The sequence below is a fragment of the Lycorma delicatula genome, chromosome 7, assembly GCF_047948215.1.
Source record: "Lycorma delicatula isolate Av1 chromosome 7, ASM4794821v1, whole genome shotgun sequence".
NCBI classification, from domain to species: Eukaryota; Metazoa; Arthropoda; class Insecta; order Hemiptera; family Fulgoridae; genus Lycorma; species Lycorma delicatula.
The window spans coordinates 52413766-52427082 of record NC_134461.1 but is presented as its reverse complement, the minus strand read 5'-3'; the positions used below and the strand labels follow the sequence as shown (position 1 = coordinate 52427082).

The following is a 13317-nucleotide window of genomic DNA, read 5'->3' as shown; positions in this document are numbered from 1 at the left end:
CTGTAGCGATGAATTCATGTCATTTATTACAACTCCTAATTTGTTCCTAATTTCTGCTAGCATAATATCATTATCAGCAAATCTTAACATTTTTATTTCTTATGCTGGGACTGTTTGTCTACTTACAAGTTTTTCTTTTAATCCCTCTATTTCTTAACTTAGCCAAAGTGTAATCTGATTCTTATGCAAAGTATAAATAGTTCTTCTATCTGTGTACTGTAATCTGATTTTTCGTAAAATTTAAATCATTCTATTCCATTTTCCTTCAAATTCCTTTTCATGTACTAGAAGTGTCAAAATTGTAGTTTTGCTTTTCTTGAACCTGTTCTGGTTTTTAAATTAATTTGAAAACTAAACTTTCTTTTTGCTGCCATAATTTTTCTAAAAGCAAGTTGGTCTTGTAGCACACCTTCCTCAAGTTCTATTTTTCTTCAAATTATACTGTTTTAATAATTAGAAAGCATTTAACATTAAGAGTTATAATGCAATAATTAATGCTAATACTTGAACTCCAAATATTTCTTATCTAAATAAATATTTAACTAATAAAATTGTGTTGAGTTTATGAAAATATCTGTATTCATAATTTTTTTACTTTTTCTCAAATCATAAATTAAATTTGAGTGGTTATTGCTAAGGATCTTTACTATTTTATGTACAAAAAAGTGACTTTTTAACATTATATTGCTTCTTTTGTTTTAGAGGATCAGTCATTGTACGTGGACCATCTCCTGTTACATTGTCATCACCTACTGTTATTGATATGGAATTAGTGGGTGAAAAAGAGGTTGAAGAAGAATGCCCTTGCCCATCTTCTCCATCAGTTAGTCTTTCTGTTCAACCGGGTTCAAATTCTGTTGAACCGTCTTCTACATCTGCTTCTAGTTTTGGATCAATGCCTCGACTTAGTACAGATACAATAGTTGCATCATCTCCACGGTTGAGGTATGTTTTTATCTCTGAACAAAAAGAATAATAAATTTTATATGAAAAAATGCATACACATGTATACACACACACATATTTATTTGTAAATGAAGCATGAGTTGATAGTATGAACACATTTATTGATTGTATAGATTGATTAGTTATTACATAAGAATTAAAATAATATATTGAAAATTATAAAAGTAACAATTTTTTTATTGTCATCACATTTTTATTAACATTATAATAAAATATAATTATAAAATCATTGTAATTAATAATATTAAGTGCCATATTTTCATTATTTTAAAGTGCTATGAATTTAAGGCATCCTAAGTTTTTGAAGAAGAAAGAAAATTTTACTCATGATAATGGACTGTGAAAATGTTTGCCAAAAACAATATTATTATGTACTTTGTTTATGAAAGGGTTATTTTCTGAACCTCTTTAATTAAGCTAAATTTTATTTAAGTTAAATGTGAATTATATAAATTAGATTTGTTTATGAAAAATTTATTAAATAAGAAAACATACCACATAATTAAAGTATTTTACTTTGTTTTTGGTAAATAAGATTTAAAATTAATAATTTGATTATTTGTTCTATTTGAGAACATTAATTTATAAACTGGAGTTGCTTAATTAAATAAAAATATTTTATTACACAGTCTGATTCCATTACTAATTTTAGAACTTCTAAATCAAGAAAATAAATAGTAATAATAGTAAATAGAATGAAATTGTTATACTCATTAACAGAACATTTTCTATCATTAAAAAATAAAAAAATAAGTATTTAAAAAACAACTTCAGTTACTATTAGATTTATCAGGTATTATTTTGTCACTAAGTGTTAATTGAGTTATATTACATTGTAACATAAATATAAACTGATAATATGTAAATGTAAACTGAATATGGTAACTAATATATTGAATATATAAATTTAAATTATAGAGGTTTGAGGGACTTTTTACAGTTATGTGTAAATAATCAATGTTGATTTTTACAGGCAATATGGTGATAGAAGTAGTTCAGTTACATCTCTTGGCTCGCTTAGTACAGCTTCAGTTTGTTCAAATATTCAACCAAGAGTGATTATACCTCATCAGGCATTTTCTATTTCTGCTAAGCCTCCTAATGTCATAATATTCTCTGAAAGTTCTGTCTCTGTAGAAAGTGTTAAAGCTGCTCTAAATACTACTTTAAATAGACAGAGGTATTATGTTTTTTAATATTTGTTTCAGTAAATTGAATATTGATGATTCATCTAAATTTTACTAACTGTGGCTGTGGGAGATCAAAATTATTTGTCACTAAAGTTTTACTCTTCCCAATAGTCTGAAGATTATATCTAATATAATATTCTATTTCTGTGAAATTTTTAGAGAGTGAGAAAATAATGAACAAGAGAAAATTCTGAATTTGTCTTTAAATATTAAAAGATGTAATTTTTAGTGAAATCTTGTCATCCAAAATGTGATTGACTAAATTGTCTGCAATGATTATTTTAATATTTATTATGAGGGATTTTCATAAAATAATTTTTAGTCATTATATAAAAAAAAAGTAGTCATCTGAATTTTGACTTCTTTATATCATGGTATTGATATATTTTTTCTTGATGATATCGCCATATAAGCTTGAAACTTGTGCATGGGATATGGAGGTGGAATTTCTTAGTGCTTGAGAAATGCCATGCCTGACTGGGATTCAAACCTGGGACCTCTGGATGAAAGGTTGAGACACTGTTGAATGTTATGAATGAATTTGATCATCTCTCACATAATTTGCGGTGTTAGAACATTTGTTCTCTTAACACCATGGTTCTTCAAGACCTTTGTCTTATTTTCATTATTATTTAATCATTTTCTAAAAATTTCATAATGAAAAAAGAATATCACCAAATATCACTTTCAGGTTGTTTGAAAGCGTATTCCCAGTATAATGTACTTAAAGTATGTATGTTTTATCATTATTTATTTACTTGCTTAGAGCATAGATTAGAACCCCTATTTTTTCTGAGAGTGTATCTTAGATTTATACACTCTCAGACTAAAAGCTGAATTACACAGAATTCCTCTGGAAACTCACTGAAAGTAAAGCCTTTGCCAAACTTCTGTGAAAAAGGTTTCCTGCAAAAACTGTTTAAAATTGTCCATTTTAATTTTTACATCTGATTTCTTTTACTAAAATACATATCAAATTAATAAATATTTTCTGCAAGATGAGGCAAAGAACCTTTACTCTAAAATTTCGAAAAAAAGTTTCTATAAAAATTGTATAAAAATTCTGTTTACTACTTGTTGCTTGTAATTCATGTTTGTTACTTCAGATTTATTACTAAGATTCTAAGCTAATAAATCATAAATAACAAAAAGAGCATGGAATCTTTGTTCCCAAATCAAAATGAAAAATTAAAAAATCTCCAAGGAAATTGCTTAGAATGTTACTGTTATTTGTAGAAATGTTTTTGTTGAAATTATATTTTTATTTTTGAAATATTTGACTTGAGAATGTGCTTTCTCAAAACTTAAAAGATTGCAAAATTACAGGGTTTTTAACATCTTGTATTTTTGCAAACAATTTTTTTCTTTGTATGCTATTTTTTTCTTTTTTATTCTGAAATAAATAGTATTATTATTAATATGTAATGTATTTCTTCTTCTTAATTTTGTTGACTCCTCCTGGAGCATAGAGCCTTCACTGTTCCTCTCTGCCTGACCCTGTTGGCTGCCTCCTGCTTGTTCTCCTCCTAGGTCTTTCCTTTCTCCCTCAACTCCCCCATCAGTGTCCTCTTCCAAGTATTCTTTGGCCTACCAACCCTTCTTCTATTGCAGGAGTCCAGTCATGGGGTTCCCTAGCCTCCTCACCACCCTTCTTCCAAAGAGTGTGGCTGATCTACTGCCACTCCTTTTGATTTACACTTATATGGGTTCTTGGTTAGACTGGTAGCACAGTTCTTCATTTGTTATGAAGTCAGGCCACCTCACTCCCAATACTCTCCTCAACACTTGTTGATACATACTCTAAACTTTTTTGTGATTGTTCTGTTCAGCTTCCAGGATTCATTCCCATACAACAATACAATTGACATTTTAGCACAATTTGACATTGAGCATTATCTGTTAATGTAGAATTAACATTCTACATTAAAATCCACATTTTACTCCTTTCAGAAAAGCTCTTTGATCGCCATATCTTAGTCAATATACGGAAAGCTACAAAGGCTTTACCTATTCCTCCTTCTTATAACAGCCTTGATCCCTCCATTTCTGCCCACAACATAGTAAACGTACACAGTAATAGTATGTATAGTAATTTATTCATTGAATTTTTATATAAGTATAAATGATGAAACTTTTTTTAACAGGGAGATTATGTGAAAATTTATAATAATTGCATTGAGAGGGCTGCAATATAAAAATAAAGAAAAAGTATTACAAATTTTATAATTATTTTCTTCTACCAATTTTATACATATTTTTATAACTTTTATTTAAGGTTGAAATAAAAAATTTAATTATAATTTTTTTATCGCTGGAATATGGACTTGCCAAAAATGCAAGTAATAATTTGGAATATTATTATAATTGTTGGTTGGGAAGTTAAATCTGTTTGTCAAATTAATAGTCTATCTTCTTTCTTTCAGGTATACAATATATGCTCTAAACCTTACACAAATGTTAACCACCCCTTGGTTGAATCAAGCAAGTCTTGTCGTTGTTAGTGGTAGTGTCCCAGCAACATTAATTCCTCGATTATTGTCATATGTGTTGCAAAATAATGGACGACTGTTATGTCTTTGTTCTGATTTACTCGGTGTATTTCTTCCTATATTTCGTACTGCTGAAGTCAGACCTGACGAGTTGGTTACATTTTCTTACTCTTCATGGAAACATGTTCGTATGATGCATCATATATTTTGTTATCAGCCATCTCCAACACCTGCTAAATTTTCACAGGATGAACATACAAGGTAAAAAAAAAGTGAAATTTCTCCATTTTAGTATTAGACATTTATTATTTATATTTAGTGAATCTCAGTGGCATAATCAGATGTTACTAATTCCTAAACTGAAGTTTTGGGAATTCAGTACTCAACATAAGAATTTTATTTTTCATAGTTAAATTTAACTCTCCTTTAAAGCATCAGTGTAATATAAACCATATGCTAAGAAAAATTCAGTAAATTTTTCACTTTTTTTACCATTGTTATAATTATATTATCCTTGTTTATTAGTAATGTGTTAACTGTTGTTTCATGAAGTTAAATAAATTATGTAGTAAGTTATTCATTTGAGTGAATAAGTATAAATGTATCATAACTTATTACAAAGAAAAAAATAACTTATTTTTCTTGATAATATTTGAGTAGGTATAAAATAATTTCTCTAAAAAAATTTAGCATACTATGTTTTTTAGAAATTCAGATTTTGAAGGAAGAAATATAAGAAGGAAACTAACTAAATCTTTGTACAATAAAAATTTGCTTTTTGACATATCTTTTGAAAAATTGTGAAAATTTCAATTTTTTTATTAATATTCAACATTTTGAGAATTCCTCATTCTAATATACTTAGTTACTTACCTTATTTAAGTCCAGTTAAAATAATTTACTTAATCAATAACTTTTTTTTAATATGTAATTTATTTTTTGTATTTGAGTAGTAGATGAATAATGGAATTAATTAATTTTATTAAAAATAATTTTGGAAAAATGTTTTCTTTAATTAAAGGTCTTAAAATTAATTTTGGTTGTCTAAATTAAAATTTATTCTTCACAGAATCATATTACACATGATGTACATTAAGAGAATGTACAAAGAGACTACTGAAGAGACTTCATTAAGAGAAGTTCAAAAGGCCATTTTGTGGTAAAAAGTTTAAAAAGAAATTCTGCTAAGGTGATTTTGTATTTGTGTATCTTTTTCCTTGTAAATGAGCATTTGGGTGTAGTTTAGTGTCTTAGATCTACTTGATTCTCAATATTTGTTTGTCCAAATGCTTGAAATTCCACAATTGTTCTTATAACCTCCTGAATGGCACATAAAAACTCTAACTTTTGCACAACTTAAAAGGTTGAGATGTGAATGTGGATTAAGTTTCTGCCAAATCCAATCAGCTATTATTGAGATTTTGAGTAGATGTTCAAACAATTACACCAAAATAAAAAAAGATCTCAAATTCTTATCTGTGAAACAGAATTCTCACTATACTGTAGCTTTTAACAAGTTTAATAAATTTAAATGAAATTTCCTCCACTGCAGTTTTCATCCAACTATTTTGAAAGATTTTCTGTGATTGTGTAATGATCTTTAGTTACAGAAGGTCAAACAAAAGTTCAGTTTGAATTTTCTTTAATCAAAATTATGCTCTTGTTTTCTGTACAAATTATTTTGTACAAAAAGTACAAAAAGTTTTCTGTACAAATTATTTTTCTACGTTTTTTATATACACGTATAAAAGAAAATTTCAATGAATCATTTGAGATAATCAAAATAAAATCCCAATGAATATTGGGTAAACTGTAAAAAATTGTAATTGATAAACTAATATTACCTAGTAATCTTTGTTTAAATGGTATCGCAATATTAAGTAACATATTAGGTTTTAATTGAATGTACACATGTTATTATTTTTAAATGTTAATGAGAGCTTTTGTAGCATTCACAACTTAATTTAATGAGTATAGGGGTTTAGTCGGAAATTAACTTCCAGCCAGTCCTTAGTATTGTGTGAAGGAGAGAGGGTGGCAGTTTGCATAGTTGAATAGCCTGGTTCAGTGCAGTTATAGTAGTGTTATTGGAAATGTCACTTGCTTGTTTGTTCCTGTAAAACTTGTTCGAAATGGCTGCTGTCATAGAAAATACCGTCGACTGTGAAGTGCATGCTATCATCCATTTCCTTCACACAAATATTTGTCAGCTACTGAAATTCATTGTGAACTTTGTGCAATATATGTAGGGAATATCATGAGTGACAGTGGAATAAGACAATGGTGCCGTATGTTTCGGAAAGGTCAAACAAACATTCATGGCAGTGAAAGAAATGGTCAGTTGTCATGGATGAACGTTTTGCAAGTGTTGATGTAAAAATTCAAGAAAATCTTTGATTCATAATAACAGAATTATCTAAATTATTTCCTCACATATTATGAGCAGTGTGTGTATGGAATCGTAACCAATAGGTTAGGCTTCCACAAATTTTTGTGTTCACTAGGTGCCTAAGCTTCTTTCTGACGAGCACATAAAAAAAGAGGATGGGGTCAACAGTATCCTTCCTTCACTGTTACCATAATAAGAACAATGAATTGCCTACATTATAACAGATGATGAGGTGGATTAAATTTGAAACAAACGCTTAATCAGTGCAGTGACAGCATATTAGTTCTCAAAAACCCATAGAGGCCTGTCTAAACACTTTCTTCAAAAAAAACTGATGGCATTCGTTTTTTGGGACTGTAAAGGGGTGATCGTGGTCGATTTTATGGAAAAAGACATGTCGGTTAATGCTGAAACTTGCTGCAAGACATTGAAGAAATTGAGGACTATACAAAACAAACAACATGGCATACTAAGTTCAGGCATTGTTTTTATTCATGACAACGATCATCCGCATACTGTAATAATCACTCAACACCAAAAGAGTTGTTTAACCATCCTCCATACAGCCCTGATTAGTTTCCAGTGATTATCACCTTTTCCCAAAAATGAAGAAATAGTTAGTGATGCAGTGTTTTGAAAATGATGAGTTGAAAAACAGTGTTTTACTATCTGACTTAATTCACAGGTGGCAGAGTTTTGTGTCAAGAGTATTCAAATACTTGTTTACAGATATGACAAGTGCCTCAGTTTGGAAGGCAATTATATAGAAAACTAGCTAAGGTGTATATAATAAATTGGTTTTTTATCAGTTGGTGTTTTTTTAATAATGAATTGTAAGTTACCTTCTGAATAGCCCTTGTATGATTAAAAAAAAAATCTGTAGCTCTAAGGTGTAATAAAAACATTTTTATGAGTGACTAGAAGGACACAGATGTTTACTTCCTACAATTTAAAGATTTTTTATGATTTTCAATAAACATATAAAATGATGTAGTAATAGCTATGAAAGCGTTCATAAGGGTGTATGAAAAAGTTAAAAAACATTGAGTATTTACTAAAGTAATTATTTTCACATTCGATTTTTAATGTGATTTACCATGAGTTTCTAATTTACCAATGTGAATAAACTAAACATGATTTCTTTTCAATTATGATATTGGGGAAAAATATTTTATTTAGTGATATGTTACTTTTGTTTTAGCATTTTTAAAACATTGAATCACTATAATAAAAATGGATTTATACCATGTAGCATGTCAGTCAAAAAGAAGACTCATTTAAACATTTATTTGCAAGGCAGTGTGCAAATACATTATCGATGTAGGAATTGCTGTTCAGTTGGAAAGGATTAATAAGTGCTGTGCATAATTGGGGTAAATAAGTATGAGACATGCAACATCAAATTTATGCTGGAAGAAGTATTGCTATTTTTCATAATCAGTTTTATTATATTTTTAGAATTTTGCAAAAAATTATGAGGTTGTCTTCAAAATTAGCAAAATGATCTACACAGTACTGTTCTAGAAATAAGCTTGAGGCTGGCTTTACATGAAAATCATTCTTTCTATCTGATGAGTTTCAGGACATGGACTGATTTTTAATTGATGAAAAAAAAATTAAAAAATATGATTATAAAAGTGTTAAATGAATTTTTAATGAGAAGAAATAAAAACAAAATTTAATAGATTTACTGTTATCATTCAGTCATGATATTCATAAAACTGGTATTTCTGATTTTTTCATTTTATATTTATTTCAAAATTAAATTCTTTTTTATAGCATTTATCCCTTTGCTTTACTTTTTTTTTCTTAATAGCATTAGTGGAATACCTAGCAGTGTTGAAGTTCAAGATAATGATAAAAAACCTCATAAGTTAGATGTTCAAGTATTAGGAGCTGAAGAGACTTGGCAAACTCCAAGCCTGCTTGTTGCAAACACTTCTGGTGGTGGAAAAATTATATTTTCCCAGGTAACACTTACTTTTTATTGCTCAGTAGTTATAATAGTTTCCTACTCAAAATATTATTTTTTTGCATTTTTTTTACAGATAACTATTTTTTATCACAGTACGTACCTTGAGGGAAGAAAGATTAAAAAATAGAGAAGTTAGAATGGAATCAACGTACTAAAGAACTAATGTGGCCTTAAAGAAACCAGAATAGGTAGACTTTTGCCTAGGGCAAAGGTTTTTTGTTAAAATAATAAAAATCGTATTACTTTCTAGTAACTGGAAATATTCTTCCATAAAAACATTTTGATTCTCTGATTCAGTCTTCCTCAGTAATATCGCTGATGATGCTTTTATTAATTGCAACTCTTAGTAGGTGGTCAAACAGTATACTTGAAATTGTTTTCATTTTTATAAAATAAATTTTTTGTGATGTTTACAAAACATAAAGAAATACACAACATAATAACATAGTTTGCACAAATTAAACTGAAATCCATGTTTACTTTAGTGATTGGACCAAGTGAAGAAGTTTTGCCTGATTAATATATTCCATTCTATTTTTACTTATTTTTTCCGTTTTAAATTATTTAACATATAAATGATAAGGCCCTACTTTTTGATTAGTGTAATAAAATCACAAAATTTTTCTGTAACATCCATTGGATAGTATTATCAATTAAATAAAATTATTTTCTTTCTTACTTAAACATGTTTGTATCTCTTTTAAATTATAATTTATTGACATTATCATTAGCCATTATATGTTTTTCTGCAATGCAATCCAATTAGTGGGGTTTTATTGCAGATGTTAAGAGGTTCATATTGGTTGATTAGTTTCAGTCAATTTTACTGTCTTAATGACTAAAAGGTCTGAAACTGAACAAGGCAAACTGCTAAACAATAATTTTGCTTTCAGCCATTGATAAGAAGTTGGAAATGTTTTGGTCTCTGGAAATTGTTTTAGTCTTGATTTATTTTACATTATAATACTGATTTAATGCTATTTTTTCTCTGATAAGGTTCATTTAGAAGTGGATCCATTGCAGTACGAAAATGATGAAATAAAATTAATGGAGTTGCGAGGCAGTGATAAAGCACGATTAGAAATACTAACAGATATATTATCAAAGCATTTGGACCTTCATTGTTCTACATTTGGACAAGACTATAAATATACACCAGCATACTTTTTAGGTGTTCATGAGGTAAAGAAAAGTTACTTTTTATGTAAATGTACAATCATACTTGGTGCTGAATGACTCAATTAGTAGTGGTTAATAGCTACGCTCTCAGATAATTATAATGATCCTCTGAGATATGTTCAAATTTCAGCAGTGTATATTTTTCCCCCAGATTACAGTAGTTCCTCACATCAACATGGCTTATCATCCCTAGTCAAATCTTGTTAATTCATCTTCAAGTTATGTAGAATTACAAAACCTTATTTAATAGCTATAATTGTATATAAATTTTAATTTAAAATTGCTAATAAAATTATTTTTCTTAATATTTTTGACATCATGAACACTTTTGTGTGATCAGTTCATCAGATGATAATAGAATAATAAATATAAAAACAACATTTAAGCATTTTCAAGTTTCAGAAAAATGGTGCATCCATGCTAGCCAAAGTTTAATTTAAAACGAAGTACTGATTACTTTGTTGGTGTTAATGTTGCAATCTATAAGTTAGATTAACAACTAATAATATATCAACATCCATTTTAATATAAAGGATGTAATGCATACCTAATAACTTGTAAACTTGTAAAGATACTGGAATGAAACAAATAAAGCCACATTCTATAGATTGTTTACTTTTCAATATTTAGTATTTTTCCCAACAGTGAACCAGTTTTCTCATTTCATCAATGAAGAGTTCTGGCAGTCTTTCCTTGATCCACAACTTCACTGCACCCATCATTTCATAGTCTACAGTGAAATGAATACTCTCATAGTCCTTATTTAAATTTAGGAAGAATTGAAAATTGCAACGTGTTAAAGCTGGTGAAAATGTATGTGGAATGGTTTTTGAATTTTAGCTTCACTAAGGCTACCACAGAATTCCACAAGTGATTTTACAGTAAACTAATTTCTCAGCAATACATCCTCGTTTTGTTCTTATGTACCTAGTTGGATAGTGATTCTTTGTTGTGTGTTGTGACAGTTATTTTGAATCAATTCTTTCATCTACTTTGGAGGCTACTTAGCAGTCACAGAAATTGTTGACTACTGGAAGGTTGATCCTCAATATTTTCTTTAGCAGGTCCCAGTATGAAATTTATTCGTCATCTATTCATGGTAGTTGAACAGTTTCACAGTCGTAAACGGCTTGTAAATGACAATGAATGTCCATATGGTTCACTTTTTCAGCTATTAAAAATTCAATCACTGTGTATTGTTTTAAACATATTAACATAGCAGGTACACTTGATTCTATGTCATTAGCTACTGTTAAAGAACAAGTGATTGGAATTCAACAAGACTTGCTATGTTTTTAATAAGAGAACGTAGATGACATTGTACTGCTCTTTATGATATTTTATTTTCAAATTAACAAATTAACTACCTCCTGTAACACCACATTTTAAAGACATATTTCCTCCCCTCTCTCTCTCTGTCTCCCTCCCTCTCTCTCTCACTCACTCACTCACTCACTCTCTCTCTCTCTCTCTCTCCCTCTCTCTCTCACTCACTCACTCACTCACTCTCTCTCTCTCTCTCTCTCTCACTCACTCACTCACTCACTCACTCACTCACTCTCTCTCTCACTCTCTCTCTCTCTCACTCACTCACTCACTCACTCTCTCTCTCTCACTCACTCACTCACTCATTCACACTCACTCACTCACTCTCACTCACTCACTCTCACTCACTCACTCACTCATTCACACTCACTCACTCTCACACACTCACTCACTCTCACACACTCACTCACACACACTCACTCACACACACACACTCACTCACACACTCACTCTCACTCACTCACTCACTCTCTCTCACTCACTCACTCACTCTCTCTCACTCACTCACTCACTCAAACTCACTCACACTCACTCACACACACACACACACTCTCACTCACTCACTCTCTCACTCTCACTCACTCACTCTCACTCACTCACTCTCACTCACTCACTCTCACTCACTCACTCTCACACTCACTCACTCTCACTCACACACTCACTCACACTCTCACTCACTCACACACTCACTCTCACACACACTCACTCACTCACTCTCACACACACACACACTCACTCTCACACACTCACTCACACTCACTCACACTCACTCTCACTCACACACACTCTCACTCACACACACTCACTCACACACTCACACACACACTCACTCACACAATCACTCTCACTCACACTCACACACTCACTCACTCACACACACTCACTCGCCCACTCACACTCACTCGCTCACTCACACTCGCTCACTCACACACACTCACTCACTCACACTCACTCACTCTCACACTCACTCTCACTCACACACACACTCACACTCTCACTCACTCACTCTCTCTCACTCACTCACTCAAACTCACTCACTCACACTCACACACACACACACACACTCTCACTCACTCACTCTCACTCACTCACTCTCACACTCACTCACTCTCACTCACACACTCACTCACACTCTCACTCACTCACACACTCACTCTCACACACACTCACTCACACTCACTCACTCTCACTCACTCACACTCACTCTCACTCACACACACTCACTCACACACTCACACACACACTCACTCACACACTCACTCACACTCTCACTCACACACTCACTCACTCACACACACTCACTCGCCCACTCACACTCACTCGCTCATTCACACTCGCTCACTCACACACACTCACTCACTCACACTCACTCACTCACACTCACTCACACTCACTCACTCTCACACTCACTCTCACTCACACACACACTCACTCACACACTCACTCACTCACACACACCCACTCGCTCACACTCACTCGCTCACTCACACACACTCACTCACACACTCACTCACTCTCACTCACTCTCACACTCACTCACTCACTCTCACACTCACTCACTCACTCTCACACTCACTCTCACTCACACACACACACTCACTCACACACTCACTCACACACACACTCACTCACACTCACACACACACACTCACTTACTCACTCACACACTCACTCACGCTCACTCACACTCACTCGCTCACTCACACACACTCGCTCACTCACACACACACACACTCACACTCACTCGCTCACACACTCATTCGCTCACTCACACACACTCACTCGCCACTCACACTCACACAC

At 31.5% G+C, this 13317-nt stretch overlaps 1 protein-coding gene across 1 annotated transcript in view; it reads left to right on the top strand.

Moving 5' to 3' along the window:
• Positions 1-13317, top strand: part of Hcs (holocarboxylase synthetase-like protein) — a 74579-nt gene that overhangs the window by 36996 nt on the left and 24266 nt on the right. The window contains exons 8-12 of the mRNA XM_075371441.1: positions 703-945; positions 1940-2146; positions 4580-4906; positions 8851-9004; positions 10006-10191. Coding sequence (XP_075227556.1) covers positions 703-945; positions 1940-2146; positions 4580-4906; positions 8851-9004; positions 10006-10191 — 1117 coding nt within the window. The remainder of the gene's footprint in view (positions 1-702; positions 946-1939; positions 2147-4579; positions 4907-8850; positions 9005-10005; positions 10192-13317) is intronic.